The sequence below is a fragment of the Pristiophorus japonicus genome, chromosome 13 (assembly GCF_044704955.1).
Source record: "Pristiophorus japonicus isolate sPriJap1 chromosome 13, sPriJap1.hap1, whole genome shotgun sequence".
Classification (NCBI taxonomy): Eukaryota; Metazoa; Chordata; class Chondrichthyes; family Pristiophoridae; genus Pristiophorus; species Pristiophorus japonicus.
In genome coordinates, this window is record NC_091989.1 from 166,104,195 (window position 1) to 166,123,019 (window position 18,825).

Genomic DNA, 18,825 nt, shown 5'->3' on the forward strand with positions numbered 1-18,825 from the left:
TCCTGCCCCTCTGACTGCACCTTAACACGTGTCTTGTGCCATTTATGCTTTCAGATAATCAGCAAGCAGATGACCAGCCTGTACCTGAGCCCCCCCATGATAGTGATGAGGAGGAGGACCCAAGCACCGTGTCACTGCATCTCTCACCACAGGCACCACCTCAGAGACTGGCACTACGTGGACCTTAGAGGTTAGTTTAGCAGAGGGGTCGGCACTGGGTGATGCATCGGGGCCTCGTGGGCTGCAGCAAGGCCAAGGGGAAAGGTTAGCTCGGGATTCAGCTCCCCGGGAGAGTTTGCATGCGCGTTCTGTTAGAGGACTCAGATGAGGACCTCGATGAGGAGGCATTCACAAGAAAGGTGATGGCTATGCACTCCGACATGATAGGTGCAATGGCAAGGGTGCCCGAGAGCCCCTCAACAATGGTAAAGAGCGAGGAGGAGTCCGTCTCCAACATTGCAGAGCTATACGCATACCATGGAGCCCATCACTTCCAGTCTGCAGACGATGGTGGACTCCCAGAGAGACCATGCGGATCCAGACATCATGACGTGTGTCATAGGTGATGTGCACAGGTGAAAGCATCGCAACGTCTTAGTGCTGTCATGCAGACAATGATTGGTGGCATTGAATCTCAGATTGCTCTCATGCAGTCTCAGCTAGATGCCACGTGAGTTCTGACTTCTGCTATCACGCTGGGTCCACCACAGTTAACCGGGGATCTCACGGTGTCACAGCAGGTCACCTATCTGTGCTTCAGCAGATTGGGGGGATGCTGAGACGCTGCTCCAGGGGAGTAGCAGTGGGCCAGTGGAACAGGAACCTGCTGTCCTCTCTCAGGATGACAGCATTCCTGAGCCCATCACTGCCACTCTGCTATTGCACTTGTCGCTGCCTGTCATCCAGCCAGCCCAGACTGCCGCTGCCCAGTCTGAGGTGGTGCAGTCTACAGCTGGGCCTTCCAGAACTGGTTGAGAGTGTCCTGCAAGGCCATCTGTAGTCTCTGACACTGACACTCAGCGGCCTTCGACCAGCCCTGCTGGAGCCACAAGGCGCACACTGTGATGGCGCTGTAGAATAGGTAAACTGAGTCAAAGAAGGTATTGCACAAGGGTGATTCTTAAATGTAGTTGTTCTTTATGATGGTGCTAAATGTTGAAATAAATTTTTATTGGAATGCTGCATATTTAGTGGTGTTTCTCATTTCAGTTTTGGGGCTGTGGTATGGAAGGGAAAATTGATGGGGACATGCAGAGGTGTCTTGTTGACAACCCTGTTGGCCCTCCTACCTTTGGACACATTTTGCTGCCTTTCTCTCTGCCTAAGTTGCCTCAGATGGTGATGTTGGAGCAGGAGGTCGAATGCAAACATAGCTTCTCATGAACGATATAAATGTTGGACTTTCAAATCTGGCCTCAATGAAAGTCACGAAGGTTGAACAGCCAGAACCCTCTTTTCAACTGGAAATTGCTGAAATCTGTCAAAATGCCTATCTGCCCATGTGGAAGTAAGCACCAACCATTATTGGTCGACTAAAAATTATCCCAAAGATGGCACTTTTAAATAGCGGTCCAACAGCCGACTCCCAACTGAAACACGACAGCTAAAGCTGAAGCTGCCGTTGTCAGCGCCAGGCGGGAACACGGGACGAGAGCCAATTTATCTTCCGGGGCGATAAGTCATCATCGTCGGATGCAGCCGAGCGGTGCACGACAGGTCAGCGCCACCGCAAAATCCCCAGCCAATTTAGTGGGAGGGGCTGATCTCGCCGCGCTTGGGCAAAAGCTTATTTGCGCCTAACTGGAAGTGCAAACTGCTGTTTGCCCCTGCAGTTTCCTTATCATTTTTAAAGTTGAATATGCGCAACAAAATGGTATGCAAGATTCACCAATTAAAGGTAAACAGCTGACATTTAGTAGTACAGATTGAATCTCCCTTATCCGGCACCCTTGTGACCTGGCCTGTGCCGGTTGAGGGATTTTGCCAGATGGGGGGAGGGAAGGTCGCCCGAGGTTGGGGTGGGGGTGGTAGGAGGTTGGCGGCCCGAGCGGGCCCTGGAGAGTCGGCGGGGCCTCAGGGCAAGTGCTGTGAGGAGGAGTGGCGGGCCCAAGGACTGTGGCTGCAGGAGTTCCAGTATGGCGACGAGGAGGAGGCAGCCGATCGAGGAGAAAGAATATATTGGCGAGTAGGATTTTGGTACAACAAACCCTCAGACAAAGTAACTATGCCAACGGGGGGCCAATTAGGTCCAGTTCTCAGACGACAAAAACGAGGCCGGGTAAATGATGCAACTACGGTTTTTAACACCGGAACCTCGGTGGCAAACACCATTGATTTGGTAACTTTGGATAATAAAGAACGAGATTTAGCTTTTCGTATTAAGGAAATCTTGCGTCAACAAAATCAGAATCAAGATTCACAGTTAACAGAGGATCAAGTGCTGACAATTAGGTTACAGGACATAGTAACGGTCCTCGAGGCACACACACAGACCATTAATAAGCTAATCAAGGAAGAGCATGTAACCTCTGACCAAGCAGCTAAGAATGATGTCTGCAGTACAATCGGGACCTGGGTAGTAGAACAGACAAGGGAACATTTGGCACAGATCCACAGAGGGGAGGTTCCCCTGTGGATCAGCAATGACCAATTGGTCAATTTGACCATGCATTCGAAGGAAATATAAGGAGCCAACTCAGGAGGATGATACGCCTATATCCCACACAAATGGAATGTAATAATGGTAAAGGGGGACTAATAGGATTGGTACTGGCCATTCCAGTAATTATGGAAGGAGATAACCCAAAGGAAGTGTATGAAGTACAAAACATGGGGATTATTAGAGAAGGTATGTAGAGAGCCTATGTCGAGATGCTACCATATGCTGTAACTTACGGAGGCAGTTTGATAGGAACAAAATTGGAAGGATGTGTTACTGATCAGGGCACCACGATATGCCCTCATAAAATTAGTTATGATCCTGAGGCAGCTTGCTGATTTATTACCAGCACGCAGGTAAATTGTACCATGGAAACCGTGGGCACACAATAGGGAAAAACACACGTGGCGTATGTAAGCAATGGAGAATACTGTGTAACCACTAATCGGCAGAAATCTTTTAAGTACGATCAGCAGGAATGCCAGATCCTCACTGCTGCATTCTGCTTTGTTCCAGAAATACCTCTGAGAATCGGAAAGGAGGAATTGGTAGACATACATCGACGAGAGTCAACATCGATATAGGTGTCAGGAGACAAAGGAGGAGCTCACTAAGTACGTGAACAGGTTTGGATATGAGGTTCCCCCGTTACCAGAACACCTCGTCAAACTGCAAGAAACAGTTGCCAAGAATCAGAGAGTCTACTACACTCTCAGGCAGAACAATCAGGACATTCGGAAGGATATTGAGGACATTAAGGTCACCACATGGAACTGGGGACTGAACATTCAAATTCATCCTTGGATAATATATCTCGTACTTATCGTGATTCAATTACTGATTGTGCTATATTTGTTGTGTTTGCAATGTGCTGCAGCAAGAAAACGGAAGGCCCGACGACTAGTAAGAGCAATTAAGGCTAGGTTAACCTCGGGGCAGGGAAATCTTTGAGCAGAGGGTGGACAAGGGGCACACTGTTTGAGGTTTGGAGAGATATGTGATGGTACTCCAGGCTAGATGGCCACTGGTCAAGGAAAACCAGAGGGTATTCTTTAACAAATCTCAACGGTATGGCCTGCTTGTGTATAGCCAAGGGCCATAAGGGGGGATTGTAAGGGATGAAAAATACAGACAGATGGTATGTAAAAATTGCTTATAAATTACAGAAAATGGCTGTATAACTAAAGTTTTCATTTTATGATTTTGAGGGAACACATTCAACAAGTTTGTGTGTTTATCTTTTAAAGAATGCAGAACAGGCTGAAAAGGCCACAGCAAGGTCAAAATTGTAGAAACAACACATTCCAAAGGCTGAGATCGATTGATGCTATAGAAGAAGAGATTGCAGACCATTCAGAAGCCAGTCTGATAAGGGTTAACCAATCAATGTCACTCCAATGATTAGTTCTAGACCAATTAGTGGTCATGGTTTAGTGTTCACGAGGCCAGCATGCCTCAAAAACTGTATAATTGTGTGTGAAACCTTTGTTTTTGGAAGATCCTGCATTAGGCTGTTAAGACCGAGTGCTTCCCCTGCATAAGTTGGAATAAAAATCATTTTGAACCTATCTCTGGAGTCTGTCATCATTTGGGCGTCGATTCTCGATTTCAGTGGGTCCGCTCGGGAGAAAGGAAGATTTCTCCACAACAAACTTTTATCCAAACAAAACCAATTGCCATGAGGAAAGACTCCTCTCGTAACTTAATGCACTATCTGAAGTTTAGATAGCGTGAAACAAAAGCTACAATAGGTCTATAATCAGTAATCTTAGTCATTTTTTCCTCTCAGAATTCCCCTATTCTTTTTCAAAATAGTGCCATGGGATCATTAGCGTCCTCATGAGAAGCCAGATAGGATCTTGGTTAATGCCTCATTCGAAAGATGGCACAGGCCGACACAGCATGATGGGCCGAATGGCCTCCTTCGGTGCTGTATCATTCCATGATTCATCTGGCCAGAAACTAGCTATTGATAGTGAGCATTCAAATCTTAGTAAATATTCTATTTAATTTGTGAAAGCTGTGTTCTAGCTAATGTACACAGTAAGCCAACAGTAAGTATAATGAGCTCACCTGTATATTATTGGAGATGTCATCTGATAGTGCCACATGTAGAACTACCAGAGGTTCCCTCGGCATAGCACAGTGTGTGAAAACATAGCACCTTCTGTAAGGTCCAACTCGACGTTTAATATCTGTCCAGTTTCTGACAGGATGCACTGCCTCATACCTGAGAGAAATAAATGATGCGTTTAAGCTGCACTCACTGTAGGACTGGAACAGAAGTCGACAATATTAAAAAAGTTGCCTCAAAGCTCAAAGTGCAACAATTAATCAGGTCTCAAACTAAACTGTTGTCCAGTAGGAAATAGAAAACAATCTGTATAGATAGATTGAGTGCAGTTAATCTATTAAAAGTTTATTAAAAATAATGACCCTGATTTTAACTCTGGTCGGGTGGGCAGCGGAGCGAGTTAGAAACTCACCCACTGCACCAGAAATCAATCTAGGGTATTTTAACTCCTGGGCCTCATTATAATCTCAAAAGGAGGGTTTCCTATTCATTTTGCTGATACAATAGGAAATCTGCCCATTTTCTCAGTGCAATTTCTGGCTGGTCAGCATAGCATCAGCAGATTGCAGCCTACCTACAATCTCCTTTTTACAGGCTTTCTATGTGTCCATATTTAAAAGTACAGAAAGTTAAAAGTACATTGTGTCTTCAATTAACTCTTCCACTCACCTCTAATCATTTTTCATTTGAAGAATTGAAAGGGCAGGGGAATGAGACCAATTGGATTGCTCTTTCAAAGAGCCGACACAGGCATGATGGGCCGAATGGTCTCCTTTGGTGCTGATTCATCTGGCCAGAAACTAGCTATTGACAGGCCCATAAGATGACAGTCAGCTTTGAGCGCAAAAAGATTATTACTTGAATGTGACTATTGAGACAGACCCAAAATTTACTTTTAGGTCTACTGGCAAAGTAGGATTGCTTCTTTAAATACAACTTACTCGCTAATTTTCTGCAGCAGTTCACAAGAGGATTGCCAGGTGACACGCTCCAGGTTCAAGAATCCTATAGAAAACCAATTTGAAAGGAGCGTCTTCAATATTCCATTCATTTCCTGAAAATCAACACAAGGTTAATGAGTGAATGTGACCAACTTCAGGGGCTCAGAGGAATATTTCACTCTGATTAAACTATTTAGTCAAACCATGTAGATTGTTTTTAAAGTGGCCCTGTCGTCCCCATTCTCTTAATTTCTACAATAAACACCATCCAAGTGCTCGGCCTAACGACCATGCAGTTTGAATAAAAGGACCTCTATCAGATACCATTATAATGCTGTACAATTCAGCATTTAACAGAATACTGACACAAAGAATTGCATTTTCATTTGAACAGGAACAGATCATTACTGTTTTTTTGTAAACCAATCTTTCAGTCATAGCTATATGGCCATGGGGACTGAGATTTACATTCAAGACAACTTATATTCATGAGCATAAATACAGTGGTGTCATTACTTGGAATATATTGTAATGACCAGTGAAGCTGGCCAGAAGCACAAACTGCATATTAGCTTCTTGGATATTTGTTACGACAATAGAATGTGGAAAGCCTGCAAGGGGGTATGATTAAGAAGTTTACAGATGAAACTAAAATTGTCTGTGTGGTTGATAATGAGGAGGAAAGTCATGGACTGCAGGAGGATATCAATCTACTGGTCAGGTGGGCAGAACAGTGGTAAATGGAATTTAATTCGGAGAAGTGTAAGGTAATGCACTTGGGGAGGGCTAATAAGGAAAGGATATACACATTAAATGGTAGGCCACTTAGAAGTGTAAATGAACAAAGTGACCTTGGAGTGCTTGTCCACAGATCCCTGAAAGTAGCAGGCCAGGTGGGTAAGAACGCATACGGAATGCTTGCCTTTATTGGCCGAGGCATAGAATACAAGCACAAGGAGGTTATGCTTAAATTGTATAATACATTGGTTAGGCCACAGCTAGAATACTGCATGCAGTTCTGGTCGCCATTATAGGAAGGACGTGATTGCACTGGAGAGGGTGCAGAGGAGATTTATAAGGATGCTGCCTGGAATGGGGAATCTTAGCTATGGGGACAGATTGGATAGGTTGGGTTTGTTCTCCTTGGAACGGAGGAGGCTGAGGTGATAACATTTTGAGGGGCCTGGATATAGTGGATTGCAAGGGCCTATTTCCCTTGGTGGAGGGGTCAATTACGAGGGGGTATAGGTTTAAGGTGGTTGGTGAAAGGTTTAGAGGGGATTTGAGGGGCAGCTGCTTCACACAGAGGGTTTGGGGATCTGGAACTCACTGCCTGGGAAGATGGTAGAGGCAGAAACCCTCACCACATTTAAAAGGTGCTTGGATGGGCGCTTGAAGTGCCGTAACCTACAGGGTTACAGACCTAGAGCTGGTAAGTGGTATTAAACTGGATAATCTCTTGTTGGCTGGTGCAGATACAATGGCAAGTACTTCAGGGAATCTAATACGGCCAGAGTGGTCTCCTGGACTAGTTTCGATTGCCTGGATGGGTCGGAGAGGAATTTTCCCAGATTTTTTCCTCCAAATGGCCTGGGTTTTTATCTGTTTTTTTTGCCTCTCCCAGGAGATTGCATGGCTCCAGGTGGGGTGGGGTGGAGTGCAAAATGTTACGATACATGGGGTATCTCAGGTGTGTGGGGCGGACTGATTGGGCCGGATGCTCTTTACCTGTCCGTCATTGTTCATTGTTCGTAGGTTTATATGTAACCTTCAGGGTTGCTGACCGAGGGCTTTGTGGCTCTTTATCAGCCAGCAATGGGCCGAAATGACTTCCTTCTGCGCTGTAAATTTCTATGTTTCTAAACAAGGATTTGAATGTAAACAGTCCTCAAAATACTTAGTTTTGGAGCAAATACTGCTGAAAAGCATTTAACTTTTTTTTTTAAATAGTCCTGTAAAGGAAATGAAAGCCTTTCATAGAAAATATTAAATAATTTGCAATTTTATATAGATGGGTATATTTATATATAATATTCAAAGGCGGTTATAAGTAAATCCTCTTGCAAACTCAGATAGCAGCACATTCTTAACTTTGCCATGAATAATCATGTGAATATGGTGTTAACAACGAAGACTTCTGATCTATTTGCAACTTAGGATAAGGAACTGTCCTAGCAAACCTGATCCAATTTTTAATGATTCTCAATAGTCTATTTTAAGTTATGAATTTCTATGCATTTTTCATTAGCTCAGAATCCTAGATGGATCTACCTTTCCCCCTCCTCTTCCTGTAATAGTACAATCATTGACTTTAGCTTTTCAAATTTGGGTTGTGTCTAACCATCTGTTATGATCTAAGTTTGCAGGGGAATTTGTGCATAACTTCCTTATTGTATTGAGGAGTTGTATACAACACCTGTATTTGCAATTATAGAACTGCCACTATTGGTGGGAACAATTAGTGATGAATTAAAGCATCACACATCAAGGCGTACTGGTCAAGTGAGATTTTTCTAAAGCTCATTAGTATCAATAAAATATGTAAGATTTTGCAGTAAAATACTATAAGCTGGGTCAAAGACAGATCATAGCCATCTCCAGACCCTACTGTGGCACCTGGTAGTTTCAGCTTTGCCAAGAATTAATTAACGCCTTAGAGTAACAAAACTACATAAGTGAAGAGGAAATAATGCAGGTATTTAGAATTCAGGAAAAATTAATCAAAGAAAAGCCCAAATTATTTAAACAAGTAACATTAGACAATATGTTTCAAACGATGTCGCAGCAGAAGACCTACAGCCTGCAACTACACCAGCAATTTCCACATTTGATAATCCTATTGCTGGCCCATCATCAGCCCCAGACATCAAAGCTGAGCCCTCTCCCCCAAGCACAACCCAGGCACCCCACCCACCCGTCCCTCCAATCACCATCTGTCCCACCTGTGGCAGAGACTGCAGGTCCAGCATCGGACTCATCAGTCGCCTGAGCACTCATTTTTAGTGTGGAAGCAAGTCATCATCGACTCCGAGGGACTGCCCAAGAAGATTATTCTGTACCTATACAGGTACTCTGTTTACCAAATAAAAGTTTTCATTTACTGTTTTATATTTCATATCTGTACTGTTTAACAAATGAAAACCTGCATTTATTACATTTCATGCTTTGAGTACATTTCTTTTCATATTTGAAGATGGTAGCAAACTGCGAGGGACAGTGGAACGTATCAGAAGAGGCAGCTCAGAAATTACAGACCGCATTGGCTAAAATACGCATCTAGGCAGGTAATTGAAAGCTAAAATTTAATACTGTACAGTAACGACAAATCTAAAGTGCTGCACACAAGAAAAAGTGACACCTGTACATGTACAGGTATGGCGTAAAAATAGTGAAGGATAAAACCAAGACTTCCAGGAATCTTAAGACTCAATGCTTAGCATGTTCAACCAATGCAGAACATTGGTTCCCACATGCACGCTACAGTATTAATATCTGATTAAAATATTTTAGTGTAGGCTGTACCACAATTTTTCTGAACAGAAGTCAATCAAACTGAATAAGACTACAATAGAGAAAAGAATACAATACCTGTATATATTCTTCTCTTTCACAGAAGAGCCCTCCCTCTTTCTCTCGCTTTTTGCTGAAGGGTTGCAGATTCAGGACGAAAGACATTTCGGAACGTCTTTCGTCTTTTACTGGTACCAACACACCAGGTCCAAATGAAACCTTTCGATTTGGGGAAATTAGGAATGGGAGGTCCAAGATTTAGATGCAATTCCCATCTTGCTTTGTGAATTTTGTTTTGCAAAATCTACTGTGGATGGTTATTGCCGAAAAGTAATAGACTGTCTAATCGGTTTCAGCAAGGCTAAACAATACAGTAGATCAGACTAGCTTCAGACAGATATAGGAGACTCTGGATTAACAAAAACACAAGAAAGGGAGAGCAGCAAAGGACTACAGAAAGTTGTTCCGAAATCCGGAAATACCTGAACCTCGGCTCAGGTGTTTCCAGGTTCGGGACATTGGAAAGACGTTCCAAAATCCGAAAATCCCCGAAATTCGGAACGGCCTCAGTCCCGAGGTTTCCGGATTTCGGATGCTCTACCTGTACTTTTGAGGTGTAATCACTGCAGTTTTATGTAGGCAACCGGGGCAAGTAATTTGCAAACAGCAAGGTCCCACAAACAGCAATGAGACGAATGACTAGTTAATCTGTTTTTAGTGCTATTGGTTGTGGATAAATGGAGAACTCCACTGCTCTTAAAATAACATTATAGAATTTTTTACTTCTGCCTGACAGGGCAGACTCAGTTTAACGTCTCATCCAATAGATGAAATTTCTAACCATCCAGTACTCCCTCAGCATTACACTCAATTGACAACCTAGGCTATGTGCTCAAGGCTTGGAATGGGGATTGAACCCATTTACTTAGGAGTCAAAGGCAAGAGTCCTACCACTGAACTGTTTTGTGCATGTTGGAAGGTCACCAAGCAAACACAATGACGTCACTGCACAAATGCACTTAGGTCGGCTTTTGGAGGTGGGAATTTGAATTGGCCCTTCAAACCTGAGGAAAATTGAAGACCAGTTTACTCCCAAGTTCAACTGCTGGTGTGTGAATGTACACAAGGTAAGTGTTATACAGTTAAAATAAAACTTTTGCTGTAAAGGTTATGACTAATATCAAAGTATTTCTTCCTCAGTACCAGTGCTGTGAAAGCTGATGCAATATTTTGAATAAATGTGCATATTTGATAAAATGAGTAGAACCAGATTGCTTTGATAGCATATGATATGCACACACCTGCTGTGCAGGGAGCATTACTATTAGTGAAAAGATTTGGGTTGTGGCCAAGTGTGAAGCTTTCCTGCCTCTTGTATGATATTTCTGACCGTCAGTAGCTATATCTGATGAAAATAAAATATATATACTTTCTAGAAATTTATACAACTTGGGAGGTTAATAAATGATGTTGGAAATATCTTCTTCCAAAATCGAAAACCATTAGATTAAGATACACATTTACTGAGGTCAGCTCTTTAGGATGTTTCTTCCAGAAGAAATCTTGGCAATACTGGTTCTGAAATAAGTTAGACTGCAGTTTTGCATTAAATCAAAGGGTTTCCAATGTGTTTCAATGTAAAAAGTGACAATGATCTGACACTCAAGCACACTAAAACCAAGCGGTGCTTGAAAACTCCATGTTGCTTCGAGATCACACCAGCTGCAGTACAACTCCAGTATGGTACACAGCTACATTTAAAAATGGGAGCTTTCAAAACTTTAGATGGAACATTTGTAAATGCTAGGACAAAGCTCCCGTGTTGCTAACAATAAAAATGAGCTCCTGGAGAGAAAAGTTCATCATTGCAATCTCTCGCATATGGGTCTTTCAGTGATTTATGGAGCATGAATTATTTAGGTTCACAGTTAATAGTGCTTTGATGATTCACATTGTTAAATGTACCTCAATGCTTGCGAGATTGAAGCCAGTCTGCAGCGCAAGAAGCCTCTGCTGAGTGCACATCCCAGCTGGCAAATACACTTCAGCACTTCAGATTGGTAACTGCAGCCAGAGTAACAATGTGACTAGAAAAGATTGTAACATACTGCACCATCAACAGTTTGAATCTCTGCATGGTATTTGGAACACAAACTAATAGAATAATAAATCAGCTTGAGAAAAAACACAAATAAATATTGAATCATCACTGACCAATAAATAAGATTAGCCAATTTAATTTAAATGTAGCCAATAACACTTTAATTTGTTTTAACAATTCAAGCTTTCCACCAGTTAGCAAGAATAAATAAAGGCTCAAAATAAATTTAAATTAAAAATAAAGAAATTGCTTCTCTCCACTATAATTTCACTATGCCCTTTTGAATTCTGTGCCACAGACACAGCATCTGATGTTTGTTTGCACTGGAGCCAAGGACTATATTAAAAGTACACAAGTGCTGGCATGTCTATATTTTTCAATCTAAGCCTTGTCAAAGACAAACCTAAACAACGTCTTAAAAGCCCCTATAGTTCTGTAATGTTTTCACAATATACTTCACTGAATCTGCACGCCCATCACTTTACTTTGAAAAGATAACAAAAATAAAGACCATTCCTTTCCATCATTTTAAACCAATATTTCTTCCGCGTTTTCTAGTGGCTGCATTGGGTAAGTCATTTTTGCATGACTGTTGATTGTGTGAGGTACACGCCAGGGCTCAACTTTGTAAATTCATACAGTATCTACAAAAAAAAGTTTCTGATTCTGGTAAAGCACACCATCATGTGATCCATTGCAAAGCTCAAAAAAAGTCCAATTAACCCATGTTCCACAGAATAGCAAAGCTTCATTACAGTTTCTCACATATTTTCATTCATTAATGGAAGGTGAACTGTTTAGGTTTACAGATAATAATGTTTTGATATTCTTTTCTCAGCTTGTAGCAGATTCCACATCAAGTACTATAGATACGTTAACAGAATATTCCTTTCTTTGACTCGTAAATAAAGTCTTGCTGGGAGAAGAATCAAGATATGATTCATAGCCAACCACATCACTAATGGTGCCAATCAATCAGCAGTACAACAAGATGAAGAAATTTTCATGTAATACTGGGGTTAGTAGACACCAAGAGGTTTATAGATTTATGGCAAAACTCCAAAATGTTGCACATTTTCCAGTTATCTTATTTTAACGACAGTGTTACCCTTTAAAATAAAAGGATTGAAGAACGTGCCAGAGGATATTTACTAGAATGATACTTGGGATGAAGGACTTCAGTTATATGGAGAGACTCGAGAAGCTGAGTTTGTTCTCCTTGGAGCAGAGGAGGTCAATCGGAGATTTAATAGAGGTGGTTAAAATTATGAGGGGTTTTGATAATGGTAAATAAGGAAAGACTGTTCCCGGTAGTAGGAGGGTCAGTAACCAGAGTGCACAGATTTAAGATCATTGGCAAAGGAACCAAAGGGGAGCAGAGGAGAAATTTTTTGCACAGCAAGTCGTTATAATCTACAGAAAAACATTTTCATACCACTACAGAGCACAAACCATCCTTGCAGAATGGTCATGCAAATTTGAAGAATTCAAATTATTTATAAACAGCTTTATACCAAGTTACATTACTTGTAGAACTCCAAGGGCGCCAAACATCTTCAGGTCGAGCTTGGCCGTTCCCCAGCCTCTTGGCGCAGCGTGGCAACAGGATTCGGAGCCAGTTCTTGGCGCTGAAAACAGTGGCGCTCGAGTGTGCGCGCATGCGCAGTAACTCCTCGCCCCCAGAATCTGTGAGTGTGCTCTGCAGGCTGTGTGGGGGAGGCCCGAAGCGCGCCGCCCCTATCCCTGGCCGAATGGGCTCCCTCATTGGCGGCCCGCTGCCTTCTCTTCACATACAGGTAGGACTTCTATTTTTTTAATTTGTTATTGATTGCTTATTACTTTGGTCTTGGTGCTTTAGGTGCAGGGTTCCTTCTATTTTTTTTTTATTTGTTAATTAATTGCTTATTACAAAACTCTAAACAAAGCACAAAAAGTAAGTCTTGGTGCTAGGTGCAGGTCCTCTCAGCTTCCATGTATTTTTTATTTGTTATTGAATGCTTATTTTTATGCTTTGCTTAGTGCTTTAAATGTACTTATCTGCGCTGATTTCTTATTTCTTCACAAGGGTTTTCTGTGCGGGCCACAAGTGGCCACATACGCTGGCCTAAGTTAGTTTGGAGCAACTGTTATCTGTCCAAACTAGTTTAAATGGTCAAAACAGGCGTAGGTGGCTGGTAACGCCCCCTTTTGGAAAAAAAAAACTAAACTAAAAAAAATCCTAACTAACTCACTTACACTGGCGCAAATTAAATGTGCAGAATGGGGATTTTTAAGATACTTAAAAAAAATCAAGCTGCTCCAAAAAAAACGGATTTGGGCCCATTCTGTGTAGCTACTGATTGCAACATTTATTAGGAAGCTGAACAGATAGCTATTAAAACTCTATTTCAAGTTGGGTGATATGTTGATTGAAGATGTAAATTATACAGGCAATGTAGCATTCCACACCTCAACATCTGTAGCAACAGCAGTGTTTGAACAAATTCATCAAAATGCACAGGATTCTGAATTTATCAACACAGAAACCAGACATAGCATTAAAAACACATGAAGGTTCAAGTTGTAAAATTTGTTGAAGATAAATTAGAACAGGAGTGGAATTAATTCATCTATCTTGGTTGGGAATAATTCAACTTGCAAAGTAGTGAAACTGACGAGGCACAGACTGCCAAGTTTTCAAGCATCGAAGGTTTGTAAAAACAGAAGCAGTTTCATATCAACTCAAGTGTCCCTCAAGTGTCCTCGACTTGCTTTATGGACAAGATACACCCATGAGCAAACAAAATGAACTACTGTGAGATGCATTCCACACCAACTGCCTTAGGTAAATCTAACATCAGGCAACAGGGCGAGATCAAGAATGGAAAGGCTCTCGGAAAATGGCTCTGTAACCCAATTAGATGCTGACACCTACTGCAGTTCAGAGCGAATATAATGCCAAAATGCCTGTAAAACTACGGAGGAAATTTAGATGGATAGGCTTAATCAGAAAAGATGCTGAACCCATAGAGGATATTTTTTAGACAACACCTGCTAATTAGAAGAATCCAAGGCCAAACCCCTGCAGCCTCAGGAGCAAGAGAGAGAAAAATAAAAATAAAATGAAAAACTCTAACAGCTTCAAAGTTCATTCTGGAGAATCAAAATGGAAGTTCCCAAATGGAATTTGAATAAAAATTCAGCAAACGGTTACGTTACACTTGTCCCATAACCACAGTAGCTGACCCATGCTTCAGCTTCACAAGGAATAAGCTATTTTACCTCGCCACAAAATAAAGAAATTCGCACAGGCCAGATAATGTCATCCTCTACACTGCAGGTTCTTGGAGTCACTTTCATTCCCAAGAACACAGGACTCAAAATTGGCCAACCCCTTTTTTCGGCGCACTCACTGGCGATGCGCCGACTTTCAGCGTGGAAAAGTGTTCCTTAAAAAAAAATCAGTCCCCACTTTGGCCGCTGTCCGACCTCTCCTGGGTCTTCGCGCAGCGTGGCCAGTCGGGTCGGGGGTGGAGCCAGCGTCCCGCACTGGGAAGTGCCGGGACGTCTGCACATGCACAGGAGCTCCTGCCTTCAGAGTGCGTGCTGCAGCATGGAAATTCGACATAATTGTTGCTAGTTAGAGGTATACCTGGCCTGAGAGACAGAAGGAGAAATGTTCTTGGTGCAGAACATGCCTCGTTCGGACCGGACATAGAGAAAGGAAAGGTATTTTTTGTTATTGTTGGGAAAGACCATACACACAATTATTTGGAATATATCCATTTGAGTCCGTCAAATTACTTTGAAAAGTGAGATGATGATGATGATCATCATCATACCAGCTGCTGGTGCGTGCCACCCCTATCCCAAGCCAAGTGGCCTACCGCACAGGCCAGCCCGCTGCCTTCCCAGGCTGAAGATGAAGGTAGGGTAGGACTTACTTACTTCTATTTTTTATTTGGATACTTTGAAAAAATTATGTAAATATGTTTTGTCTCTTGTGAATAATGCTGACCATTTGTCAAGCCTATTCACCTGGTGCAATTGTGAAAGAAGAACATAAATGACAGAGGAACACAGAGAATATCTTATTTATTGAAGTAGACTTTATTTAGATAATATGGGCTCAATTTTGGCCCAGTATAATCATTGCAAACAAATAGTTGTTTAAATTAGTTGAGAGATTAGGGAAATTTAATTCAATTATCTTTTACTTCTTTTATTTTTGTAGATTAAGCTTCCATGAATGCTTCTGTTGTATAGTAAATTAACTTTGCGAAGTTTGTCATATGATGTTCTATATAGCTGTTTGATCCTATTCACATTCTTTGGTCAAGTCATTAAGTTCTGCTAGTCTCCGATGTACCTACCTGCGCTGATTTCTTAACTCTCCTCAAGGGTTTTCACAAGCGGCCACAAGTGGCCACATACGCTGGCCTAAGTTAGTTTGGAGTAACTATTAGCTGGCCAAAGTGGCCTAAATGGCCAAAATGGGTATAGGTGGCTGGTAACACACCCTTTTGGAAAAAAAACCAAAACGAAAAAAATCCTAACTAACTCATTTATACTGGCGCAAATTGAATGTGCAAAATGGGGATTTTTAAGATACTCCAGAAAAATCAAGTTACTCCAAAAAAAAAAGAGTAACTCCTGGCCAATTTTGAACCCATAATCACTGGTAAAAGACTCAGCCATCTGGGATATAAAACAACTGAACAAAGATGGAAGTCTTGCATGTAGAGACACACACACCCTGGCCAACAAAAAATAATTCTCCTTCAGAAGAGTCACCATTGGGATTTAAATATCCAGGCATCAGCGTAAACTGAGGACTGAAACCTTTACTGAGCAAAGATTCTGGGAACACAACACATTTAGGATACAATAGTAAAATACGGCAGAAATTGATGAAGAGTCACACAGATGCTGCCTGACCTGCTGAGTATTTCCAGCATTTTCTGTTTTTATTTCACATTTAGAATATCTTTTCTTTGACTTTCCTCCCAAACTCACAGTAAAGGACAATCAATATTCCAGAATTACAATTGCTCAGATATCAAAAATCTAGGCAAGAAAAAAGATCACCAGACTCCAGCAGAATGTCAAGATGATGAAAATAGGCATCAAGGGGTTTGTGCTACCAAAGAATAAACTGTTGCTTCTACTAACAAACATTACGAACCTAGGCAGTACTGTCACAGATTAATTTCCCATCAGACCAGTTAGTCAGACAGGATTTCTGTTTGTCTCTTTTACCTTGTTCAACTTCATTGCTTTCTGTTTCCCTTCTTGTATTTGATCAAGTATCTGCCAAAACTCGCTTTCACAGCCACATCTCGTTCCTCAGCAGCTGTCTCCGTCTTAATCCACATGGATTCCAACTGAAATTCCACCCTTCATGTTTTGGATCCGCCCAGAATTACAGATATCTTCGAGATATTCAGCATTCCTCAAACCACTGCTCTCGCCGCATCCTGGGATCCACACGCAACGCTATGTGCTGCCACATGCCGCTCTCGACCTCTCTCCTTCCCTCGAATGGAGCAAGGAGACTGGTTGTGCATCCTCCCCAGTACAGGTCCATTCTACATTTCTGCTCCGAACCTACTGTGCCACAATTTGTCCACTAACACCCCTCATCTGGGCAACCTTACAAGTCTGAAGACACATATGCCACAACTTCCACATCCCGGTGGAATGATCTATGGCATCTCCTATGTGCTCAGCTATCCCGATAGTAACTATTCTGGAGGTGTCGAGTCGTAGTTTGACAAGGAGGTAAAAATTATTCCACAAATGAACTATGAAGTCATTAGACCTTCTGAATCTGTGAGGAAGAAAAATGGTAACACCAATGTTCTACAGAAATATTGCACTATAATTTTCACAACCCACTTTACGACTTTCCCCAGGCTCTTTTTCCCTTCCTGTCAAGGAGTTATTTGAAAATTACAGGATTGCGAATGCTCACATTCTGCAGTGCGTAATGAAACTACTTTATACCCGATGTAGGTTACAGAGTAGTTTTACTCATACTATGCAGAATGGGAGAACCTTACCTCCAATTCTGGCCTCGGATACAAGCCATGATATTGAACTGAAGCATAGTGAGAAAACACATAATTTCACCTCAGTTCAAACGGCAGAGTGCAAAACCATTTCTATTGAAGTCATGTGATTTGATCAGCGGAGAACATCATCCATCACTGACATCCCCAACAGTTAACAGCTCCAAATAACTGAAGAGAGCCCTCTGGGAGTGTGTTCCACTTCAGGAACACATCTCAGAGTTGAAATGGCTGCTGAAAATTGACTCCAGTGACTTATAGCATCATCGCAACTTGTAACATATTACTACCTCGTAATCAGCTTACCTTCTTACACATTGCAGGGTACTTTTATTCCAGACATAGTATTCACTCACATGCGTTTTCCTGTGTTTGTTACCGCCTGTTAAAAGCATGTGTTATACATGCAAAGTAATTTCCACTTTACATTAACTCAAACTGAGTAATGGTGTAAAAATCAGAGTTTAGGCAGACATCCAAGATGCTTTTAAAGAGGTAATCTCTTCAACATTGGCATCGAGAGCATTTCTATATTTACTGCAAAATGTTGGGTTCAAATGCATTGTGCAATATTAGTGACAAACCTTTCATGTGAAACTCCTTTGTTCACTGCATTAACCAAGGCATTAACCCATTCAAACTAAAGAATAAATTTGCATTTATAAAAGTGCCTTTCACAAGCCAAAGCGCTCCATAGAATGCTGCCTGACCTGCATTTTCTATTTTTATTCCAAAGTGCTTCACAGTCAGTGAATTATTTTTGAAGTGCAGTCACTGTTGTTATGAAGGCAAACATGCCAGCCAATTTATGCACAGGTCCCACAAACAGCAATGTGATGAATGACCAGTTAATCTATCTTCACATTGATTGTTGAGGGATAAATGTTGGCCAGAACACCAGGAACACTTAGCAGAGGGGCCAAGAACCAGGGGGCATAGATTTAAAGTAATTGGTAGGAGGTTTAGAGGGGATTTGAGTGGAAATTTCTTCACCCAGAGGGTTGTGGGGGTCTGGAACTCACTGTCTGAAAGGGTGGTAGAGGCTGAAACCCTCACCACATTTAAAAAGTACTTGGATGTGCACTTGAAGTGCGGTAACCTGCAGGGCTACGGACCAAGAGTTGGAAAGTGGAATTATGCTGGATAGCTCTTTGTTGACCGGCGCAGATACAATGGGCCGAAATGGCCTCCTTCCATGCTGTAAATTTCTATGATTCTATGGAACAAGTCAATGCTCTTCTTCAAATAGTGCAATGGGATCTTTTACATCTAACTGAACCAGTGCTGCTGGCCCCACCATGTTTCACTGGCATAATACTGTGAGGGAAAGCTGGAGGACTGGCATGTGCCTCTGTACTGGGAGACAGCAGTCATTACCATGCCACTGGGCCCTGGATCTCTGGCCCTAGAAATCAGCGAATGATTGGTCTAAAGGCAATTATCAGATCCTCAAAGCTCCATCATCATCATCATGGGCAGTCCCTCAGAAT

General features: G+C 42.0%; 1 protein-coding gene across 1 annotated transcript in view; it reads right to left on the reverse strand.

Moving 5' to 3' along the window:
• mlycd (malonyl-CoA decarboxylase) overlaps nt 1-18,825 on the reverse strand; it is a 48,002-nt gene that overhangs the window by 13,817 nt on the left and 15,360 nt on the right. The window contains exons 2-3 of the mRNA XM_070897011.1: nt 5,675-5,787; nt 4,733-4,889 (exon numbers count right to left, since the gene is read on the reverse strand). Of these exons, the coding sequence (XP_070753112.1) occupies nt 4,733-4,889; nt 5,675-5,787 (270 nt within the window). The remainder of the gene's footprint in view (nt 1-4,732; nt 4,890-5,674; nt 5,788-18,825) is intronic.